Source organism: Hypanus sabinus, chromosome 1 (assembly GCF_030144855.1).
Source record: "Hypanus sabinus isolate sHypSab1 chromosome 1, sHypSab1.hap1, whole genome shotgun sequence".
Taxonomy (NCBI): domain Eukaryota; kingdom Metazoa; phylum Chordata; class Chondrichthyes; order Myliobatiformes; family Dasyatidae; genus Hypanus; species Hypanus sabinus.
Window position 1 is genome coordinate 7,716,349 of NC_082706.1, and position 24,213 is coordinate 7,740,561.

General features: G+C 46.7%; 1 protein-coding gene across 4 annotated transcripts in view; it reads left to right on the forward strand.

Annotated features, from left to right (window-relative positions):
- dock5 (dedicator of cytokinesis 5) overlaps positions 1-24,213 on the forward strand; it is a 204,412-nt gene that overhangs the window by 60,289 nt on the left and 119,910 nt on the right. For all 4 annotated transcript variants that reach the window (XM_059963635.1, XM_059963641.1, XM_059963616.1 and 1 more), the window contains exons 2-5: positions 479-562; positions 17,025-17,065; positions 18,790-18,845; positions 23,301-23,397. In XM_059963635.1, coding sequence (XP_059819618.1) covers positions 479-562; positions 17,025-17,065; positions 18,790-18,845; positions 23,301-23,397 — 278 coding nt within the window. The remainder of the gene's footprint in view (positions 1-478; positions 563-17,024; positions 17,066-18,789; positions 18,846-23,300; positions 23,398-24,213) is intronic.

Sequence of the window (24,213 nt, forward strand, 5' to 3'; positions counted from 1 at the left end):
GCCCTTTTCTCATTGCTACCATCAGGAAGGAGGTACAGAAGCCTGAAGACACACACTCAGCGATTCAAGAACAGCTTCTTCCTCTCTGTCATCAGATTTCTGAATGGACATTGAATCCATGAACACTAACTCACAACTTTTTATTTCTATTTTTGCACTACTGATTTAGCTATTTAATATATACTTACCGTAATTCATGTTTGCTCTCTATTATGTATAGAGACAACATTCATGACATATTAACCCTGATTCTGTGTCTTACGTTGTCCCTGTCCCACACACTCGGGACGATCCCACCAAACTGAGGGGGCACCCACAGGAATCTCATGAGGAGATGCAGACTCCTCGCACATAACGCTGGTGTTGGTGTTGAACCGGTGACCGTGGGAATGTGAGGTCCTGGCTCTACCCACTGGGGAGGGGGGGTAATGCTGGGCACCAGAGATGGAAGTTAATGTCTTTCTCTTTCTCTCTGCAGCTATTTACAACTACGATGCCTCCCAAGAGCAGGAGCTATCTCTCCAGGTGGGGGATACTGTGCACATCCTGGAGACCTATGAAGGTTGGTGGCAGATGATCTTGCTGGCGACTCGGTGACCCACAGCCCTATGGCTGAGGTCAAAGGTTAAGGGGCTGTTCATGACTGCCACTGGCTGGCCCACTGGGATGGGAGAGTGTGTCCTTCCAGATGAAGGTACACACACCAATAGACAGTTGTACAAGCACATCTAACACACACAGATAGACATGCAAGCTAAACACAGTCACACTTATAAATGTACACGTACTGACACACACATGTGCAGGCTAGGCACATCTACACACGTGTAGATGCACACACAGCCACACACTCTCAGGCGTGCAGGCTAAGCACATCTGCGCTCGTATAGACGCACACACAGACGAGTATGCATACAGACCGACAGATGTACACACACACACACACACACACACGCATGCAGAGACAGACACGTGCATACCGAGACGCATTGCATTCACTCTCAGACACAGAGGTACCGCCTCTGAACCCTGGTCCACAAGGCATTATCCACTCTGGTTACATACCAATACTTGGAAAGTTCACAGACTGATCCTGCACAGACCTGCCCAGAGGGACTCCATTCCTTGGAATGTGTTACTTATTCCCGTTCCTCGCCCGTCTCATGTAGGGATGGGGTGGGGGGGGGGCGGGAGGGTCGCTGGAAATGTGTGAAACACTGGAAATTATAACGAGGCGGTGGGAGGCCAGCCTCACTCGTGGAGAATGTTTGTAAAAGAACTGTTTCAGCAGATACAGGGCGAGTTACTCTATCCCGACTTGGCAACGTCCCGCTACAGATGAATGAACTGTGACTTCAGCGAGTGCGAGCACGCTGGAAGGTGATTGGCTGCGGAGTGGCCCCGCCCACAGTCACTCCCGGGAATTTTGGGAGTTAGTTGTGTTGTGGGAGTCCCAGTCCGTATGGGAATGATCAGGGATGTGGGGCCCTGCGAGTGCAAGGCATCTGTGGTGTGATTACTCCTCCGGCTGCTTTCCAACCTGACATTTAACCCTCCGCTGGCCGGAATTCACCGGGCTACAAAGATTCTTTATATGCATGAATTGATTTATTGAGATACAGCGTGGAATAGGTCATCCGGCCCTTCGAGCCGTGCTGCCCAACAGCCCCCCATTTAAACCTAGTCTAATCACAAGATCATTTACAGTGACCAATTAACTGGTACATCCGACTGGGAGGAAACCCAAGTGGTCACAGGGAGAATGTACAAACTCCTTACAGGCAGCAGCAGGATTGATCCCTTCCTCCCCCCCCGCCCCCTTCCCACACTGTGGGTGGGGGAAGTGAAGGAAGACGATGTCATCCGAGTACTGTGAGAACAAGACAGTTCCACAAAGCTGTTTCTATCTTTACCATCCTCTAGGGTACTCTGTGGTTTCCCTCATTGTGACTGATAAGAGGCTAATCAAATAAAGCCCCAGTTTGCAGAAATTTCTTCTGGCAGAAACACACAGCGCTGAAACAGGCCCTTCGGCCCATTTGGTCCAGACTAACCAAAGTGTCATCTAAGCCTGTGCTTGGCCTGTATCCCTCTAAACCTTGGAGTCGTCGTGCAGGATTCCCTGAAGTTTAACTTGCGGGTTGAGTCGGTGGTGAGGTGGCAGTGTTAGCTTTCGTTTCGAGACGTTTAGGAAGATAAAAGCACAGATGAGCAGCACACACAAAGTGCTGGAGGAACTCAGCAGGCAGCACCTGTGGATAAGAGTACAGCTGGTGACACTTACCCTGAAACATCAACTGTACTCTTTACCATAGATGTGCCGTGGCCTGCTGAATCCCTCCAGCATTGTGGCTTGGATTTCCAGCATCTGCAGATTTTCTCTTGTTTGTGATATAACGTTGAGGCTTTACAAAGCAATGGTGAGGCCTCACTTGGAGTATTGTGAGCAGTTTTGCGCCCTTTATCTAAGAAAGGATGTGGTGAAACTGGAGAGAGTTCAAAGGAGATTCACGACAATGATTCCGGGATTGAAAGGCTTGTTGTATGTGGAGCATTTGATGGCTGTGGGCCTGTACTGGCAGGAATTCAGAACAACGAGGGGTGACCTCACTGAAACCTATCAGATGTTGAAAGGTCTCGATAGAGTGGACGTGGTCAGGATGTTTCCTAGGGTGGGGGACACAGCCGAATAGAGAGACATCCTTTTAGAATGGAAATGAGTGGAAATTTCTTAAAGCAGTGAGTGGTGAATCTGTGGAATTGATTGCCTCACTCAGGTGGCTTTGGATGACAAGTCACTGGGTATATTTAAGGCAGAGGTTGATAGGTCCTTGCTAAGTCAGGATGTGAAGGGATACGGGGAGAAGGCAGGAGATTGGGTCTGAGAAGGAAAATGGATCAGCCATGGTGAAATCCAAAGCAACACACACACACAAAATGCTGGAGGAACTCAGCAGGTCAGGCAGCATCTACGGAAATGAATAAACAGTTGACGTTTTGGGCCGAGATCCTTCTTCAGGACTGGAAGTGAAGGGGAGGATGCCAGAATAAAAAGATGGAGGGGGTGGAGGGAAAGGAGGATAGCTGGACGGTGACAGGTGAAACCAGGTGGGTGTGAAAGGTAAGGGGCTGGAGAAGAGGGAATCTGATGGGAGAGGAGAGTGGACCATAGGAAAGAAGCAAGATGGAGGGGCACCAGTGGGAAGTGATAGGTAGGTAGAAAAGAGGGACAAGGCCAGAGTGGGGATTAGTAGAAGAGGGAGGGAATTCTTTTTATCGGAAGGTGAAATAGATATTGGTGCCATCATGTTGGAGGCCACCCAGATGGAATATGAGGCGTTGCTCTTTACCCTGCGGGCGGCCTCATCTTGACACAAAAGGAGGCCATGGACTAACAGGTCAGAAACACCATTGCTCTTGAAGGAAAATCCTACAAAAGGTAGTGGATATGGCCCAGTCCTTCCTGGGTGAAGACAACCCGCCATCAAGCACATCTACATGACACGCTGTCGCAGGAAAGCATCATCCACTGTCAGGGACCTGATGGGACCAGGTTTAGGAACAGGCTGTGATGCAGCCAATCAGTATACTCTCCATCACATATCTATCGAAGTTTGTCAAAGCTTTAGATGATATACCAAATCTGTGCAAACTCCCAAGGAAGTAGAGGCACTGCTGTGCTTTCTTCATAATTGCACTTATGTGCCGGGTCTAGGACAGGTCCTTTGAAGTAATAATACCAAGCAATTTAAAGTTGCTGACCCTCTCCACCTTTGATCCTCTGATGAGGACTGTCTGGTGGACCTCTGGTTTCCTCCTGAAGTCAATAATCTGTTCCTTGGTCCTGCTGACATTGAGTGAGAGGTTATTACTATGGCACCCTCAGCCAGATTTTCAGTCTCCTTCCTACACGCTGATTCATCACCACAGTTGATCTGATTTGCGACAGTGGTCAACAAACTTGAATATGGGATTAGAGCTGTGCTCAGCCACACAGACATCACGGTAAAGTGAGTAGAGCTGGATGGGGGTCGGGGGCTAAGCACACAACCGTGTGGTGCGCCTTTGCTGATGGAGATCATGGAGGAGATGTTGTTGCCAATCCACACTGACTGGAGTATGCAAGTGGGCAAATTGAAGATCCAATTGCACGAGGAGGTAATGAGGCTATGGTCTTGGAGTTTATTGATTCGTTTTGAGGGGCTGTAGGTGACGTATATGCATCTTTATTGTCCAGATGTTCCAGGGTTGAGTGAAGAGCCAATTAGATGGTTGTGCTGTGGACCTGTTGTACCGGTTAGGCAAACTGAAACAGATCCAAGTTGCTTTGGGTATATTTAAAGTGGAGGTTAATAGGTCCTTGATTAGTCAAGGTGTCAAAGGTTATGGGGAGAAGGTAGGAGAATGGGGTTGAAAGGGTAAGACTCTTGGCAGTGTGGAGGATCTTGGGGTCCAAGTCCATAGGACACTCAAAGTAGCTGCACAGGTTGACTCTGTGGTACGGTGTATTGGCCTTCATCAATCGTGGAATTGAATTTAGGAGCCGAGAGGTAATGTTGCAGCTATACAGGGCCCTGGTCAGACCCCACTTGGAGTACTCTGCTCAGTTCTGTTCACCTCACTACAGGAAGGATGTGGAAACTTTAGAAAGGGTGCAGAGGAGATTTACAAGGATGTTGCCCGGATTGGGGAGCATGCCTTATGAGAATATGAGAGTGAACTCGGCCTTTTTTCCTTGAAGCGACGGAGGATGAGAAGTGACCTAATAGAGGTGTATAAGATAATGAGAGGCATTGATCATGTGGATAGTCAGAGACTTTTTCCCAGGGCTGAAATGGTTGCCACAAGAGGACGCAGGTTTAAGGTGCTGGGGAGTAGGTACAGAGGAGATGTCAGGGGTAAGTTTTTTTACCCAGAGAGTGGTCAGTGCTTGGAATGGTCTGCCGACAATGGTGGTGGCGGTGGATACGATAGGGTCTTTTGGATAGGTACATGGAGCTGAGAAAAATAGAGGGCAATGGGTAAGCCTAGTAATTTCTAAGGTAGGGACATGTTCGGCACAGCTTTGTGGGCTGAAGGGCCTGTATTGTGCTGTAGGTTTTCTATGTTTCTATGTTTCTAAATCAAACTTGATGGGCCAAATGGCCTAATTCTGTTCTGATGTCTTATGGATTAAAACTGACCAAAGGTACGCTAGATGGAGCGTGTATCCATAGTGTGAGTCAGTGATGAGACTAGGACTGGTAATGTGATCCGACTGCAGCCACACGTTGTGCACCTTTGTGATGAACGATGACTGTGTGTGTGGGCAGGAGAGAGAGCATGCCACACCTCTGTGTGAATACCCCTGGATATTCCAGGTAGTGTGCCAAAACTTGCAGATGAGTAATGGGTTCAGAAATGTACGGAGCAGAAGGAAATCATGCACCAGTTCTGAAGGGTGCAGGCCAGCACGGTGAGAGTCAGCACATCCTGGGAACAAGGAAGGAAAATATCAGTTTAATCTGTCACATGTACGCACTTTGAAACCTACAGTGAAATGCGTCACTTGCGTTAAATCAAATCGGTAAAGATTCCGCAAGGAGCAGTGCACAGTTGTCACCATTCTTCCGGCACCAACGTGGAGTGCCTACATCTCAGTACCTCTTACAAACCCTTTATGTGTCTGGAACGTGGGGAAAAACCAGAGCACCAGGAGGAAACTGACATGGTCATCAAAGTGCTAAGTAAAATTTATTATCAAAGTATACTATTGTCACGAGGCTCCTCCGTGATGGTGCAACGAGACGAGGACATTCAAAGTTCAAGGTAGATTTTATTATCAAATTACATATATGTCATCATAAACATCCCTGAGATTCATTTTCCTGCGAGCATACTAAGCAACTCTATAGTATAGTAACTATAACAGGATCAATGAAAGATCAAACTGTGCAAATGAATGTATCAATAAATAACGAGAACATGAGATAACACGATAGATTCCTTAAAATGAGATTGTTGGTCGTGGGAACATCTCAGTGGATGGGCAAGTGAGTGTAGTTATCCCCTTTTGTTCAGGAGCCTGATGGTTGAGGGGTAGTAACTGTTCTTGAACCTGATGGTGCAAGTCCTGAGGCTCTTGTATCTTCTACCTGATGGCAGCATTGAGGGGGAAGCGTGGCCTGGGCAGTGGGGATCTCTGATGATGGATGCTGCTTTCCTATGAAAGCGTTTCATGTGGATGTGCTCAGTGGTTGGGAGGGCTTTACCCGTGATGTACTGGGCCAAATTCCCTTTTGTAGGATTTTCTGTTCGAGGGCATTGGTGTTTCCATACCAGGCTGTGATGCAGCCAGTCAATACACACTCCGCTACGCATCTCTAGAAGGTTGTCTTAAGTTTTTGGTGTCATGCCGAATCCCTGTAGACTCCTGAGGAAGCGAACAAACTCCTTACAGACAGCGGCAGGAATTGAACCCCAATCTTACAGACGGCACTGTGAAGTGATTGTGCTAACTGCTCTAAGCAGAAGGGATTCTGCAGAAGCTGGAAACCCAGAGTGTTGGATACGTGTGTTATGACCAAAGGGATAAAATGGCTGGAGTCAATTACCACTTTTATTTGTTTATTTGGTACCTCAAAAATCAAAATATGGGAAAAACTGCCAATATTTGCAATAAGATATCTACCAGAAAACACAATTGCTCCATACTCTTGTCCGGTGTGAACTCCTAGCAGCCCTGATCTCTCTCCCGGAAGCGAAGAGTCCCATTTTTTAGGCACCAGGACATACTTGTCATGTTACATACACCTGTTAGGGTGCATTCTCCAGATAACTTAAGAGGTAACTGTAGCCTTCAGCCAGGAGCAGATGTCATCAGGTGATTCCCAACCTTCACAGAGAGTTTCGACCCATAACCACGACACTCTCCAGTTGGTGGGCCGGCAATGGTGGCCAAGTCACTGCCCAGTTGGTCCTGGCTTCCAGCTTCCCTCCTCTCGCCTACGCCAAATCCAACAAGAGGCTTGTTCTGCCTCTTCCCCCATCCTACGAGCTGCTTGTTTTCTGCTCCTTTTGTCCAGGCCCAGAGCTGACAACAACCGCTATGCTGATCTCCACAGGGAGCAACCATGCCTGTCATCCCTTGTCTTTGCACTCCTGCAATAAGGGCTGGTAATTCAAGGCCTTTCTCTCATGGGCCTCTTCCCATCCCTCCTCCCACAGCACCGTCAGCTCAACCAGAATTATTTTCCAGTCTTCAGTTGATCACAGTACAATGTCCGGGCAGAGGGTTGTGTGCACCACCTCTGGGAACTGCAGCCTACTTCCCACATCATCTCCCAGGACCTGGCTGTTAGCAGCAGATTTGGCTTTGGTTGTTTGTTTACGAAAGGCTGGCTCCCTCTTTGATGAAGGTGATGGCCTTCCTCAAATCTGTGCCAGCCGTCCCCTTCTTGCATCTCGCTCGCGTTAGTGTGTCAGCAAGAGCCAGCAGCACCTTATCATGGCGCCACCTATACCACCCTTGAATTACAGCTGTTTTACACCCGGACAGTACATGAGCCAGTGTCCCCTTCTGACCACAGAGCTTACAGTTCAGATCCTCTCTCATCCCCTATGTGTACAGATGTAATGGCGAAGGAAGGGTGTCATTCATGGATCGCAAGAGGAAGGAAATACGGAAGTGCTCCAGTCTCCATAACTCTCCCATGAGATCTTGCACTTGGGCAGATCCCATTTTGTCCAGGCTCCCTGGGACACTTGTTCCACTGCCTTTGACATCTGCTTCTCTTCCTCACAGATCCGTACTTCTGTCTGTACCATGTCTCGCCTGTTCCGTGTGCTTGCGTTTCCTCACTGCCGGAAGTGAACTGAGCTGATGCCTTGCCCCCCGATGCGGGGGTTGCCGATGATACCTCACAGCTTCAGAGAACACTCTGCCTGCTCTACTACTGCGTTGGCTGCCCACTTGTGCCCAGATCTGGTTGTAACGCCTGCTTGCTTTACCAGGTCTTCATTGGAATCTCTCAAGCGTAATAAGGCTCTGCATTTAGCCACCTTGAATTCCTCCACAACAGATGACAGGGGAAGCTGCAGCTGTCCGGATCGAATATAGAGGCCCACTGAAGAGAAGCTTGGAGGAACACCTGACCATCTCCGCAGGTGCTTGATTGTTTTCCTCTCGATGCCCTCTGCAGCGGTCATGGGGAACTCGTAAAGTGTGAAGAACCAGGGAAGCCTGGGCAGAAGGCCGTATTGGTACAGCCAGGTCTTCAATTTACCGGGAAGTCCGGATTTGTCGATCTTCTTCAGCCACTCATCTGTCTGCTTCACGGCATTGGTGACATTGGCCCCATCTGTCAGTGACGCATTAAACCACTTCCCCAAGCATTTTATCAGGTTATCTTCGATGGAAGGGATGACCTCATCCTGAACTTGAAGGCTAAACTTGCTAGTTCTTTGCCCTTTCTGATCACCGTACACCTGGACTTCTTGGCCTTGAAGGACATCCTCGCCCAAGTGGCTACATTGTCCAGGGTTTCCAACACCCATCTTGCTTGGACATGTGATACAGCTATAGTGATGTCATCCATGAACCCTCATAGAGCCGGCTGGGCAATTCCGGACTCTAGCGTCAGGCCGCGAGTTACGTCTTCTGCTGCTGATATTAGGAGGTTCACTCCCATAATAAATAGGGTGGGGGAGATGGTACACCCTGTTGGGATCCCCTTCTGGAGGTCCTGCCAACAAGTTGTGAAATGGCTGATGTAAATCTGAGTTTGAATCCTCCCAGGCAGCTGGTGATCATGTCTCAAATAGCCACTGGGATGTAGTAGTGGTCAAGTCCTTCTGGGATGAGGTCACTTGGAATAGATCCTTAGGCGTCCGTGAGGTCTAACCAGACAACTGCTAGGTTGCCTTTTTACTGCTTGGCCTCACAGATCAAATGGCTAATCATTGAGGTGTGTTCCAGACGCCACGAAAAGCCTGGAGTGCCGGCTTTCTGGATGGATGTGTTGATATAGCGGTCCTGCGTCATGTAAGAAGTCAGTCTTCTTGCAAGCACAGAAAAGAAAACCTTACATTCCACATCCAGGAGAGAAATTGCCCTAAACTGGGCAATTGTGGAAGAATCCTCTTCCTTTGGAATAAAACATCCCGCTGCCAGTTTCCAACTTGATAGAATAGTACCTTTGGCCCAGATCTTTCTCATGACCTTCCACAGCCTCTGGAGAAGTTTTGGGCATTTCTTATACACCTTATAAAGTGTATAACCATTCCTTCACATTCAGCTCAATTGATGGTTGTCCTGCTCTACGCACAGCCCAATTGGTTCCTAGTCCCTGACCCCTCCATGGGCTGCTGTGTGCCTCCCGCAGGAACTCCTCTACCTCTGGCTTCGAGCTGGACAGAATACCAGATTTTTGTTGGCTGAGAAGAGCCCTGGTGAATGGATCTCTCACAAACCGTGCACACCTTTTCTCTTTCTTCTTCCTTTGCTGTCGAAGATGTTCTGCCCTGTGGAGTTTACACAGCTGTTCCTGCAGCATGCTGGTTAAGTCCTTGATACCTTCTTTTTCGGCTGGTGAACTGGTTTTAAACATCTTGTTGAGCGTCTTTAATTCACCTCTCAAGTGACAAACCTCCCTTTCCCTCCTATTTGGTTGCTGCGGTAACTCGGGCTGACTTCTCCGCTCCATTAGGCCAAATCGTTCCTTAGCTAGATTGTACGCTATGGCCATGAGTGAGTCGATCTTTCTATGTATTGGGCCTGCCAAGGCAACTTCCAGGATGCCGTCTAGATCATCATCGAACTGCATTCAGGCGACGTCGTCTGCCGATCTAGGCCATTTGATCCTGTCTTTCCTTGACAAAAGGATTGGGGTAGCCAAAGGGGATCTCACTTGGTCTGTTGTTTGGTGCTGAGGCAACTCGAGTGCGAAGAGATCTTCAGCTCTGTGGGGTCCTTCCTGGCTGACATTCTCCTTCGTCTCACCGGATGCGAAGTCCGTGCACTGCACTTGGGTCACCACGGATCCACATCTAGACCTGCTCTGCTGTATCTTGAGCCCTCTGGTGTTTTTGCAGACTTACTTTGCTGTGAATTCCTCTCCGGTCAGTGCTGTTTGCTTTAGCTTCCTCGTAGTCGTGTTTCCTGCCCTGGTCGTTGCTGGTGTGACCGTCCCGTTGAGTCTCTCATCCTCCCCCTTCCCCCCCCCACTGCTCAGGAGACTCTTGGGGTATTGCTCCGTGTTCAATTGTAGCTTGATTGGTGCCCGCTTGCAAATGCTGCCCACAAGGTTGCTAGCCTTGTGAGCATCTTTAATTACCAACAAAGTTATCTTAAGATTACACATGAATTGGAATATGATGCACCATGCAATTTAATTACAATCATATTACAAAATAAACAGAGGTATCTACTCTAAATCCAAGTTACAAACAATATATATACATTTACACATCCTCATCACTAAGTAAATAGAATGTTCTGCCGTGTTTGTCAGGAAAGGCCATCAAGCCAACCCATGTGCATCAGCTCCGTTTAAGACCGTTCAGGAGAATATATCGGGGAAGAGACAGCAGAATGATAAGGCTGTGCGTGTGTGGGGGGGGAAGATTTCATCTACCATCACACAGAACAACACACACGAAAAAATGCTGGAGGAACTCAGCAGGTCGGGCAGCATCTATGGAGCAGAATAAACAGTCAACGTTTCAGGCTGCGACCCTTCTTCAGGAATGGAGAAACAGCCCCACTTTCAGAAGTTCTGAGGCCCCCGTACCTCTAAGCTCTTGCTCCAGTTAGGCCGATGTCGTGTATCTCCAGAACATGGGACATGAGAGGCACTTTACAACACAATATTGTATTCAGTGGGGTATCCACACTGGCAAATACACAACAAGACCTCACAAACAGCAGGACAGTAACAACCAGAAAGAGATTTATAAAATTATGAGAGGTATGCCACAGGGTAGGTTGTCATGAGTCTTTTTACCAGTGTGGATACATCAGATACTAGAAGGCCTAGCTTCAAGGTGCGAAGGAGAAAGTTTAATGATGATGCATACTGTTGAGTTTTGTGACTTCAAAACATTAAACTAATTCAAAGGAGGACATGGGAGTACAAACATGTGGGTCTAGTTTACGTTTTACTTTAAGCAAGACAAGTACGCATCACGTGATGATGACGTCTTCAGTTCACGTATTTATACATATAACTAATTAATTATTTAGACATATAGGAATATTTAATCAGACTATATATACGGTGCCTATAAAGTATTCAACCTCCCCGGAAATTTTCATGTTCTATTGTTTTACAACATTGAATCACAGTCGATTTAATTTGGCTTTTTTACACTGATCAACAGAAAAGGTTCTTTCATGTCAAAGTGAAAACAAATTGGTTTAAATTTATTACAATTATTAAATACAAAATAATTGAATGCAAGTCAGTAGGGGGTGCGTAATTACAGCCTTGAGTCTGTGTGGACGGGTCTCTATCAGCTTTGCACATCTGGACACTGCAATTTTTCCCCATTCTTCTTTACAAAACTGCTCAAGCTCTGTCAGATTGCATGGGGGTCATGAGTGAACAGCCCTTTCCAAGTCCAACCACAAGTTCTCAATTGGATTGAGGTCTGGACTCTGACTTGGCCACTCCAAGACATTAATTTTGTTGTTTTTAAGCCATTCCTGTTTAGCTTTGGCTTAATGCTTGGGGTTATTGTCTTGCTGGAAACAAATCTTCTCCCAAGTCACAGTTCTCTTGCAGACTGCATCAGGTTTTCCTCCAGGATTTCCCTGTATTTTGCTGCATTCATTTTACCCTCTACCTTCACAAGCCTCCCAGGGCCTGCTGCAGTGAAGCATCCCCACAGCGTGATGCAGCCTCCACCGTGCTTCACCGTCGGGATGATGTGTTTTTGATGATGTGCAGTGTTTGACTTACGTCAGATATAGCGTTTAGTCAGATGGCCAAAAATCTCAATTTTGGTTTCATCAGACCATAGAACCTTCTTCCAGCTGACTTCAGAGTCGCCCACATGTCTTCTGGCAAACTCTAGCTGAGATTTCATGTGAGTTTTTTCAACAATGGCTTTCTCTTTGCCACTCTCCCATGAAGCTGTGACTGGTGAAGCACCCAGTGCAACAGTTGTTGTATGTGCAGTCTCTCCCATCTCAGCCACTGAAGCTTCTAACTTCTCCTGAGTTGTCATGGGTCTGTCGGTGGCCTCCCTCATGAGTTCCCTTCTTGCACAGTCACTCAGTTTTTGAGGACGGCCTGGTCTTAGGCAGATTTACGGCTGTGCCATATTCTTTTCATTTCTTGATAGACTAGACTATACTCCAGACGTTATTCAGTGACTTGGAAATTTTCTTGTATCCATCTCCTGATTTGTGCTTTTTGATATCCTTATCGCGATGTTGCATGGAGTGTTCTTTTGTCTTCATGGTGTAGTTTTTGCCAGTTTACTGACTCACCAGCAGTTGGACCTTCCAGATACAGGTGTATTTTTACCACAATCATTTGAAACACCTTGACCATACACAGATTTATATATAGCTAGGACACTTTAACTAATTATGTGATCTCTAAAACCAATTGGCTGCACAGTGATGTTTGGTGTGTCATATTAAAGAGGATGAATACTTATTCAATCAATTATTTTGTGTTTTATATTTGTAACTAATTTTGATCACTTTGTAAAGATCTTTTTTCTCTTTGACATGAAATTGAATCCACTGTGATTCAATGTTGTAACACAATAAAACAAAACTTCTGGGAGTGGTGAATACTTTTCATTGGCACTGTATACAAGATTACCAAGATACTATTGAAGTATTAAATACACAACACATTTTTTTTACACAGAGTGGTGGGTGTGTGGAACGAATTGCCAGGGGCGGTGGTGGAGGTAGGTAAGGTAGTGGTGTTTGAGAGGCTGCAAATGGCTCGTGCAGCTAGACGAAAGTAGTTTAAATTGGCATCGTGCCCCACACAGGCATAATGACTGACTGGCCTGTTCCTGAGCTGTACTCTCTACCCCTCACCCTCACACTGGGGACAGTTTTCTGTGTCCGATTCATTGCCTGATTCTACAACCCACAGACTCGCAGTCAAGGGCGCCTGACAGCTCAAGCTCTCGGTATTATTGTTTATTTGCACAGTTTGTCTTCTTTTGCACCTTGGTTGTCTTCAGTCTTTGCTTAGGCAAAGTCAATTTATTGCCAAAGCACTTACACAAAAGTCACCACCAAACACTACGCCGTATGGGCTTGGTACAAAGTTCAAAGTAAATTTATTATCAGGGTACGTGTGTGTCACCTTATACAATCTGAGATCCTTTATACTCAGCAGATCTATAGGATAATAGTGTGTCTGTCTGTCTGTGTGTGTGTGTGTGTGTGTGTGTCTGTCTGTCTGTCTGTCTGTGTGAGACCATGGATCTGTGTCCTCTCCAGGGCACAGGCCTGGGCAAGGTTGCATGGGGACTGGCAGTTGCCCAAGCAGCAAGTCTCCCCTCTCCAATGTTGTCCAAGGGAAGGGTAAGGGCCGATGCAGCTTGGCACCAGTGTCGTCGCAGGAGTTGCCAGAATGGACTGCCTTAGGGACTCCAGCTCCGGATTTGTCCTCAGGATTTACTCCCAAAGCCTCTCCCATGAGCGGGTATGGCCGCAAGGCAGCGGAGGTTTTCCCTCTCCTAGATGGACTGCCTTCCCAGGCTGACGAGCTCCACCTTCCCGATGCACTGCTTTTAAGGCACCAGGACCTGCCTTCACCCCTTCTCCTGTCAGTAGAAACAGTTCCGCCGGGCTTAGAGGCTAAGCCACACGAGAAGGCCAGGAGTTGGACTTGGTTGTCAGAGGCTATTTGAGGTGCATGCCGTGAGGAGCACTTTTAGGTAGTGGGAGCTTGTCCCCACTACCACTCCTCGGCTTGACAACCTTGGAACCTATAGAATAATAACTATAACATAATCAATGAGATTACCACCATCCTAGGCCCCAGACAGTCCTTTCAGGTGAGGCACCACTTCACCTGCGAGTCAACTGGGGTGATATACTGTATTCGGTGCTCCCGATGTGGCCACTTATACATTGGGGAGACCCGCCGCAGACTGGGAGACTGTTTTGCCAAACATCGGCGCTCAGTCCTCCAGCAGTGGCGGGATCTTCCTGTGGCCACGCACTTCAATTCCACAGACCACTCCCACTCCGACATGTCTGTCCATGGCCTCCTCTACCGTCAAGATGAGGCCACACGCAGGTCGATGGAGCAACACCTTATCTCCCACCTAGGTAGCCTCCTACCTGACTGCATGAACATCCAACTCACTGACCTCCGTTGATACCCCTGCTCCCCACCCTTACCCCCATCCCTATCTATTATTTTAGTCTGGTTCTCTTTCTCTCTCTTTTTCCCCCCTCACTATAATCTCTCCCCCCCCCCAGCCCTACCTTTCCTGCTCTTTTATTTCCCATAATTCTCCACCTTCCCCCCAGCCCATTTCCCTTCAGCCTATCACTTCCCAGCTCTCTACTTCATCCCTCCCCCCACTTCTTATCCCCCCTCGACCATCCCATGTTACTTCACTACTGATGAAGGGTTTCGGCCCGAAACGTCGTCACTACCTCCTCCCATAGATGCTGTCTGGCCTGCTGAGTTCTGCCAGCATTTTGTGTTTTTTATAATCAATGAGATTCATTTTCTTGCAGGCATTTGCAGGAAAATAAAATACTATAGAGTTTATGGAAATCCCTACATAAATAAAAACTGACACATTCTGTATTTTTCTGTAAATGACTGCAAAAATGATTCTGAGGGTTGTATACGGTGACATGTGCATACAGTGCTTTGATTTACTTGGAACTTTGTACCGACTGATCCATACCCTGTAGTGTTACACAGAGCTGGTAACGGGCTCTTCAGCCCAACAGCCATGCTGAGTTCGGTGTCCCTTGTGTATTTAATATTTCAATAATGCAAAGTTCAAAGTAAATTTATTATCAAGCTACGTCTGTGTCACCACGGTAACTATACAGGATCAATGGAAGATCAACCAGAGTGCAGGAAACAATAAACTGTGCAAATACAAAAAAGAAGAAAGAATGATATAAACTAATAAAGAATAAATATTCAGAATGTGAGATGAAGAGTCCTTTGGTTGTGGGAACATTTGAATGATGGGGCAGGTGAAGCTGAGTGAAGTTAACCCCTTTGGTTCAGCAGCCTGGTGCTAGTGGGGCAGTGACTGGGGTAGTTCAGTGGGGCAGTGACTGGGGTAGTTCAGTGGGGTAGTGACTGGGGTAGTTCAGTGGGGCAGTGACTGGGGTAGTTCAGTGGGGCAGTGACTGGGGTAGTTCAGTGGGGTAGTGACTGGGGTAGTTCAGTGGGGCAGTGACTGGGGTAGTTCAGTGGGGCAGTGACTGCTGCTGAACCTGGTTATGAGGGTCCCGAGGTTCCTGTACCTTCTTCCTGAATGTGGCAGCAAGAAGAGAGCGTGGCCTGAGTAATCTTGTATATGTACTGTTTGTTTAAGCATCCTTGTTTGTTTAAATAATTCGTTACAGGTTATATGTAAAAACACATGACTTGCATAAATCATCACGCTACCACGTGATACGCATGCACCTTGCTTAAAGTGAACACGCGGATAGACTCACATTTCAGACTTCCACATCTTCCCTTGAATTAGTTTAATGTTTGGAAGTTACAAAATGTAACGTTGGCGGTGAGGTATTTTATAAAGCTAACCCGAGACGGCTATTTCCCTGTGTTTGACCGATAACCCTCTCGCATGCTTGTCTGAGATGTAGAAGAAAGCCGGCCACCCCATGCAAACGTGCAGACTCCACACAGACAGCACCTGAGGTCAGGATCGAATCTGTGTTGCTGTACTAACTCGTGCCACCTTGCCACCCTTGAAAATGGCAGCAGAGGGTTTGCGGAGTGGAGGGAGGTGTGAGGAGTTTAACATTAACTACTTCCGGTGGGGCCACAGGCAAGTCTGGTGACATTCTGATGGCAGCTTAACCGTGTTGTCCTGGAGACCGGGTACAAAGTCAAAATCACAGCAGATGTAAGTTTACCAGACACTACCCTGAGATTCATTTCCTTGTTGGCATTCGTGGTAGAACAAAGAAATACAAATAGAATCAATGAAAAACTAAACACAAAGACTGACAACCAATGTGTATAAGAAGACAATCTGTGCAAGTCCAAAAATAAATAAACAATAAATAAATACATCACCATATACAACCCGGAAATTAATTTTCTTGCAGGCATTCATAGTAGAACAAAGAGAGGCAATCGAATCAATGAAAAATTGCACGTAAATACTGACAACCAATGTGCAAAAGAAGACAATCTGTGCAAGTACAAAGATAATTTAAAAAATAAATAATGAATAAATGCCACCATGGACAACACCCGAGATTCATTTTCTTACAGAAAATAAAGAAACTATAGAATTTATGTAAAACTGCATCTAAACAAAGACCTAACAAACAACCAAATGTTCAGAAGGAGACAAATTGTGGAAATAAAAAAATAATGAGGTGACCTGTAGAAAGTGAGCCTGTAGGTTGTGGAATCAGTTCAGTGTTGAGGTGAGTGAAGTTATCCTCACTGGTTCAGAACCCGATGGTTGAGGGGCAATAACTGAACTGTATTGGAGTATGCCTGTTTATTTTGTGTTGTTCCATTCTGTGTTTTCACTTTTTTTTGTTGCCATTTCCATGATTTTTTTGCACGTGGGGAGAGGAATGTTTGATGTTTTTCTTTGAGTGGGTTGGTCCAATGGTTCTTCTTTGTTTTGTGAATATCTGTGTGGAAGATGCATTTCAGGGTTGGATACTGCATACATACTTTGATAATAACTGTACTTTAAATCTTTGAATTGTTCCTGAACGCGGTGCTTGTAGGTTGTGGAATCAGTTCAGTATTGAGGTGGGTGAAGTTATCCATGCAGGTTCAGGAGCCTGAAGTAATAACTGTTGGTATTAATAATGGCCACTGTTTTCTTCACAGGCTGGTACAGAGGATATTGTCTTCGGAACAAATCAAAGAAGGTAGGTCGTCTTTTACTTTACTGATGTGGTATTGATACTGGCAATACTAGATTAGATTTATCTATTAGTCAACAGGTCCATCGAAAAAGACAGTGAAATGTGTTGCTTGTGTTAACAATCTGAGGACATGCTGGGGCAGCCCTCAGGAGTAATAAAAGTTCCAGGTACTAAACACACAAGATTTCCAGGTACTGGAAATCCGGAGTAACACACACAAAATGCTGGGGGAACTCAGCAGGTCAGGCAGCATCTACGGAGAGGAATAAACGTTTCAGGTCGAGGCCTTTCATCAGGACTGGAAAGGAAAGGGGACAGAGGCCAGAGTAAGAAAGTGGGAGGGGAGGGAAGGAGTGGAACCTGGAGGGTGATAGGTGAAGCCAGGTGAGGGGGAGGGGATAAAGTAAGAAGATGGGAGGGGATAGGTGGAAGAGGTACAGGGCTGAAGAAGAAGGAATCTGATTGGAGAGGACAGTGGAGCATGGAAGAAAGGGAAGGAGGAGGGGCATCAGAGGGAGGTGATGGGCAGGTGAGGAGAAGAGAAATGGTGAGAGGATAACCAGAATATTGAATGGTAAAATAAGGAGTGGGGGGGTGGGGGGAGAAATTGCCAGTAGCCAGAGAAATCACTGTTCATACCATCAGGTTGGAGCTGATATATACGTATCCCTGCCACACTAAGAGGTATTGCTGAATTTGGCCTCATCGTGGCAGTAGAGTGGAGGCCATAGACAGCAGACAGAGCGGTGGTCCCTCAATCTGCGCTGGGTCTCCCGATTTCGAGGAAGCCCGACCCGCAGGTGAAGTGTTGCCTCAACTGGAAGGACTGTTTGGGGCCCAGAATTGGTAGTGAGGGAGGAGGTAGTGAGGGCAGGTGTAGTGCTTGCAGGATTAAGTGCCAGGAGGGAGATCAGTGATGCCAAGCCCAGTTAGCTCCTTCCTCAGTTATCATCGAGTATCTCCTATCAATTCCTTTCTACTTTGTACACGGATGATGGGGTGTAGATAGATCTCTATCAAAGGAGGTGTGAGGCACTCCTTCCCTCCGCTAGCCTGCAGCTCACCCTTGGGCAAGGTGTAGCACTGCTTAGCCCCAGATCAGGGTCACATGAAGCCATGGGAGCAGGTGGTGGAAGGTCGTATGAGCAGCCGGTGCAGATCACAAGTCCTGGTTATGTGACCACTGACACCAGGCAGACAATCTCTGAAGAGTATTGATAATAACTGGGGTCACCCGTCTTGTAAAGACACTGCCCAGAAGAAGGCAATGGCAAAGCCATTTCTGTACAAAAATTTGCCAAGAACAAGCATGGTCACGGAGAGACCGCGGTCGCCCACGTCATTCGACATGGCACATAATAATAATGATTTTTTGGTAGCCGGAGAAATTGATGTTCATACCAGCAGGTTGAAGGCTGATATGAGCATAGCCCAGTATTATTTATTAATTATTATCATTTTTTAATTTTATTACTTTTTGACCACCACTTTAGTCACCCAGGGGTGTCAGGTGGGCATCTCAGCTGTGACTCTACCCCATGAACAATCACCTCTATGCCCTGATGCCTGAGGCTACAGGTGAGGGTTGCCCTCTCAAGTGAGAGATGTGGTTGCAGAGGTGACGGAGAGAAAGAGGGTGGTTGGGGGTTCAGCACCTGGTGTGGATGTGATATCAACCAACATCTGCTCTCTCCTTCCCCCCCCCCCCCCCCCCCCCGGCCTCACAGGGTGTCTTTCCTGCATCCTACGTCCATTTGAAGGAGACAGCGGTGGAAGGAGGAGGGTGAGTACCTCGCAATCCCTGCGGGTAGGATTTTATAACGAAGAGAGCCAATGGCTCCCTGATCGAAGGAAGGATTAAAGATTAATTTTGTCACATGTATGTCAAAACATGCAGCAAAAAGCGTCCTTTGCAAGAAGTCCGAGATGTGCTGGCACTTCCTGCGAGGCAGGAGAGTGGTGTTGAGAGGATTAATAAATGATGGAATGGCGGAGTGGACTCGATGGGCCGAATGGCCTAATCCTGCTGCTGTGTCTTAAGGTCTATGTGTCACATGCTTCTGGCGCTAACATAGCAAGCTTACGACTTAATAACCGTAATCCTTATGTCTGTGGGAGGAAACAGGATCACCCAGAGGAAAGCCGCGTGGTCACGGGAAGCGTGTACACATTCCTTGCGGATAGCAGCGGGAATTGTACCCCCATCTTAGGATGGGTCTGTAAACATTATGCTAACTACTACGCTATACATATTATTTTTCTTATTGTAATTCATAGTAATATTATGTATTGCACTGTACTGATGACACAAAACAACAAATTTCACAGCATCGACCCATTCTCCTACATAACAGAAGAAAAAGTGCAGGGAAACTTTGAAATGATGTTGCCAGGAACTGGGAAAGATTGAATAGGCTAAGAAGTTGGTGAGGCCAAATGTGGAGAATGTTTGCAGTTTTGGTCACCTACCGAAAGGAAAGTAGTATAGGAATAGAGTGAGGTGGAGGATTAATGCGTGGCTGAGGGATTGGAGCAGGGGGCAGGGATTCAGATTTCTGGATCATTGGGACCTCTTTTGGGGCAGGCGTGACCTGTACGAAAAGAATGGGTTGCACTTGAATCCGAGGGGGACCAAGATCCTGGCGGGGAGGTTTGCTAAGGCTATTGGGGAGAGTTTAAACTAGAATCGCTGGGAGGTGGGAACAGAACTGAAGAGACGGAGGAAGGGGCGGTTGGCTCACAAATAGAGAAAGCTTGGAGACAGTGTGAGAGGGAGGACAGGCAAGTGATAGAGAAAGGATTCGCTCAGAACAAAGGTTTGAGCTGTTTCTATTTTAATGCAAGGAGTATCATGAGCAAAGCGGATGAGCTTAGAGTGTGGATCAGTACTTGGAGCTATGATGTTGTGGCCATTACAGAGACTTGGATGGCTCAGAGGCAGGAATGGTTACTTAGAGTGCCAGGCTTTAGATGTTTCAGAAAGGACAGGGAGGGAGGCAAAAGAGGTGAGGTGTGGCACTGCTGATCAGAGATAGTGTCACAGCTGCAGAAGAGGAGGAAGTCATGGAGGGGCTGTCTACAAAATCTCTGTGGGTGGCAGTTAGGAACAGGAAGGGGTGTTTATTGACCACCTGATAGTAACAGGAACATCGAGGAGCAGATAGGGAAACAGATTCTGGAAATAATAATGGCTGTCGTAGTAGGAGATTTTAATTTCTCCAATATTGATTGGCATCTCCCTAGAGCAAGGGGTTTAGATGGGGTGATTTGTTAGGTGTGTTCAGGAAGGTTTGACACAATATGTAGATAAGCCTACAAAAGGAGGAGGCTGTACTTGATCTGGTATTGGGAAATGAACCTGTCAAATGTCAGGTCTCTCAGCGTTTCTCTATGTTTCTAAAGTTATCAATAAATTTGAAAGCACGCAGAGAAAATTTACAAGGATGTTGCAGAGCCTTGAGGACCTGAGTCATAGGGTAAGGTTGAATAGGTTAGGACTTTATTCCCTGGAGCATAGGAGAAAGGGGATATTTGACAGAGGTATACAAAATTATGAGGGGTATAGACAGGGTAAATGCAAGCAGGCATTTTCCATTGAGGTTGGCTGAAACTAGAACTAGAGGTCATAGGTTAAGGGTGAAGGATGAAATGTTTATGGAGAAGATGAGGGAGAAACCTCTTTGCTCAGAGAGTGGTGCGACTGCAGAACAAGCAAACAGCTGAAGTGGAGGATGCAGGTGCGAGTTCAGCATTTAACAGAAATTTGGATTGATCCATGGATGGGAGGGGTATGGAGGGCTGTGCAGGTCGATGGGACAGGGCAAAATAATATTCAGCATGGAGTAGGTGGGCTGAAAGGCCTGTTTCTGTGCTGTGGTGTTCTGTGACTCCATGAGTCTTCTATGTATCCGTGATAATAAACATGATCTGATTCTATCAGTACAAAGACCAACTTGACTGAAGCAGCAACCCAAACGTTAGCAGAGACGTCACACGGAATCCAAAGTTATACAAGGCATTGAAGGGGTAAAAACAGAGGAAAGCAAGATGTTAGTGCAAAAAAATATACAATTAGAGATGTGCATAGGAGTGCAGAATACAGTCCATAGTGTTCTGTTGAGAGGTTGGGTTTGAAGATCTTTCCTTGTGGTTTACCCCAAGAGACTCACCGTCTAGGTGAAATAGTTCCCCACCTTCATTACTTGCCACCAATTTCCAGACCTCAGCAGGTCTCTGCATTCTGTCAGTGGCTCCTCAGCCTCACCCTGTAGTGCAGGTTTCAGAGGAGGGACTCCAGCTTACTTTTCCTCATTTCAATGGGTGTAACAGCCTTGTGGTTAAATCACTGGTTTAGTATCTAGGGGCCTGCCCTGTTGAGATCAGTTCAAATCTTGCCATGGCATCTGGGAATTCTAATTTGACAAATTAAGTTAATTTATTTAGAGATAAGTACAGGCTCTTCCAGCCCCACAAGCTGCACTGTCCATCAACTCTCCAATTTAACCTAATCACAGGACAATTTACAATGACCAATTAACCTACGAACCGGTACATCTTTGGACTGTGGGAGGGAACCAGACAACCAGAGAAACCCTCGCAATCCACAGAAAGAACATATGTGCAGACTCCTTACAGAGGATGCTGGGATTGAACTCTGAACTCTGACACCCCAAGCTATAATAGGATCAGACTAACTGCTACACTACCAAAGCTAATCAAGGGCAAAACAACGATTAGGAATGAATCGGAATATAGTAACTACCTTTGGAGTTCTGGGGAGGAAATCTGTCAATCTTTGAGGCACATGGTGTGTTGGCCTTCATTAATTGGGGATTGAGTTCATGGCCCATGAACTCCTGTATAGACCCCACTTGGAGAGATTCTGCAGATGCTGGAAATCCACAGTATCTTGAACAAAATGCTGGAGCAATTCAGCAGGTCAGGCAGCGTCTATGGAGAGGAAGAGTCGCGATGAACAGTCCCAGCCTGGAGCGTCGCCACTTCATTCCTTTGCATGGGAACGCTGCCTGACCTGCTGAGTTCCACCAGCATTTTGGGTTACTTGGGAGCGTTGTGTTCAGTTCTGGTCACCTCATTGTAGGAAGGATGTGGAAGCTTTAGCGAGGGTGAAGAGGAGATTACCAGGATGCTGCCTGGATTAGAGAGGGTGCAGCGGAGATTCACCAGGATGCTGCCTGGATTACAGAGGGTGCAGAGGAGATTCACCAGGATGCTGCCTGGATTAGAGAGGGTGCAGAGGAGATTTACCAGGACGCTGCCTGGATTACAGAGGGTGCAGAGGGGATTTACCAGGATGCTGCCTGGATTAGAGAGCATGTCTTATGAGTGTAGGTTGAGTGAACTGGGGCTTTTCTCCCTGGAGCGAAGGAGGATGAGAGATGACTTGATAGAAGAATACAAGATACATAGAGCGAGTGGACAGCCAGAGACTTTTTCCCCTGGGTGGAAATGCCTAACACCTTATGGCAATTGGGTGAATGTATAGGGGGATTGTTGGAGTTAGGTTTTATTTTACACGGAGTGGTAGGTGTGTGGAACTGCCGGGGATGGTGGTGGAGGCAAATACATTAAGGACATTTATGAGATTCTTAGATAAGCACATGGATGATGGAAAATGGTGAGTTATATAAGACGGAAGAGTTAGTCTTATCTTAGAGTAGCTCATAAGGTCAGCACAGCGTCATGGGCCAAAGGGCCTGTACTGCACTGTATTATTCTATGTTCTTGTCTGGTTTGGTCTCGTTGACTCCAGAGCAGCTCCATTACCTCTTAACCATCTCCTCAATTGCAATCAAAAGGTTCTGGCCTTGGTAGAGTTATCCTTGGTAGAGCCTGTGAATAGATGATCCCTCCATAAGCCACGTCACTCGGCATTCCTCTGAATGCAGGATTCACGACTGATTGAATGCATAATAGACGATTGACTTGTTTATTTCTCCCAGAGCGAAGGGTTTATTCCGACATCAGTCCAGTTGAGATACTTACTTATTATTATGTTTTATGTATGAGGTAACAGACCCTTCCTGTGCTGCGCAATGTGACCAATTAGCCTATTAACCCGTACATCTTTGGAATGTGGGAGGAAACCCATGCAGACATTGGGAGAATGTACAAGGTCATGAACCCATGTCTTTGATGTTCTAATAATGTTACGCTAACCGCTACACTACCGTACCGCCCTCTACTTGATCAGTAACTTGGTATTTCTGTTGAACAGGCAAGACGAGACGGTCATATCCAACGAACTACCATTGGTCCAAGAACTCACCATGACCCTGAGAGAATGGGCAGTCATCTGGCACAAAATATACCTGGTAAGAACTAGCGATCGATCGCTCCTTCCTTCAGCCACGGGACGTCAGTTGACAGCTGGGAGGTTCCAGTCTAGTCAAGCCCTCATCTCCAGATCATCTCTCTAGCTCCCAGGGAATGTTGAAGAATTAGGAACACAAGAAATTTTACTCACTGGAATGCAGAAGAATGAGGGTGACCTCATTGAAACCTATTGAATGTTGAAGGACCTCAATAGAGTGGATGTGGAGAGGATGTTTCCAGTGGTGGAAGAATCTAAGATCTATGAAGGATACAATCTCAGAATAGAGGGGCGTCCTTTTAGAATGGAGATGAGAAGGAATTTCTTTAGCCAGAGAGTGATGAATCTGTGGAATTCATTGCCACAGGCCACTGCAGAGGCCAAATCATTGGGTATATTTTAAGACAGAGGTTGATAAATTCTTCATTATTTAGGGCATGAAGGCATACCAAGAGAAGGCAGCAGATTGGGGCTGAGAGGGAAGATGGATCAGCCATGATGAAATGGTGGATCGAACTCGATGGGCCAAATGGCCTAATTCTGCTCTTATATCTTGTCTTTTGGTCTTAAATCCAGAGCAACGCACACAAAATGCTGGTGGAACTCAGCAGGTCAGGCAGCATCAACGGAAATGAATAAACAGTTGACATTTTGGGCTGAGATCCTTCTGAAGAAGGACTGGAAAGGGAGGGGGAAGGTGCCAAAATAAAAAGATGGGGTGAGGGGAAGGAGAATAGCAAGACGATGATAGGTGAAGTCAGGTTGGTAGGAAAGGTCAAGGGTTGGAGAGGAAGGAATCTGATAGGAGAGGAGAGTG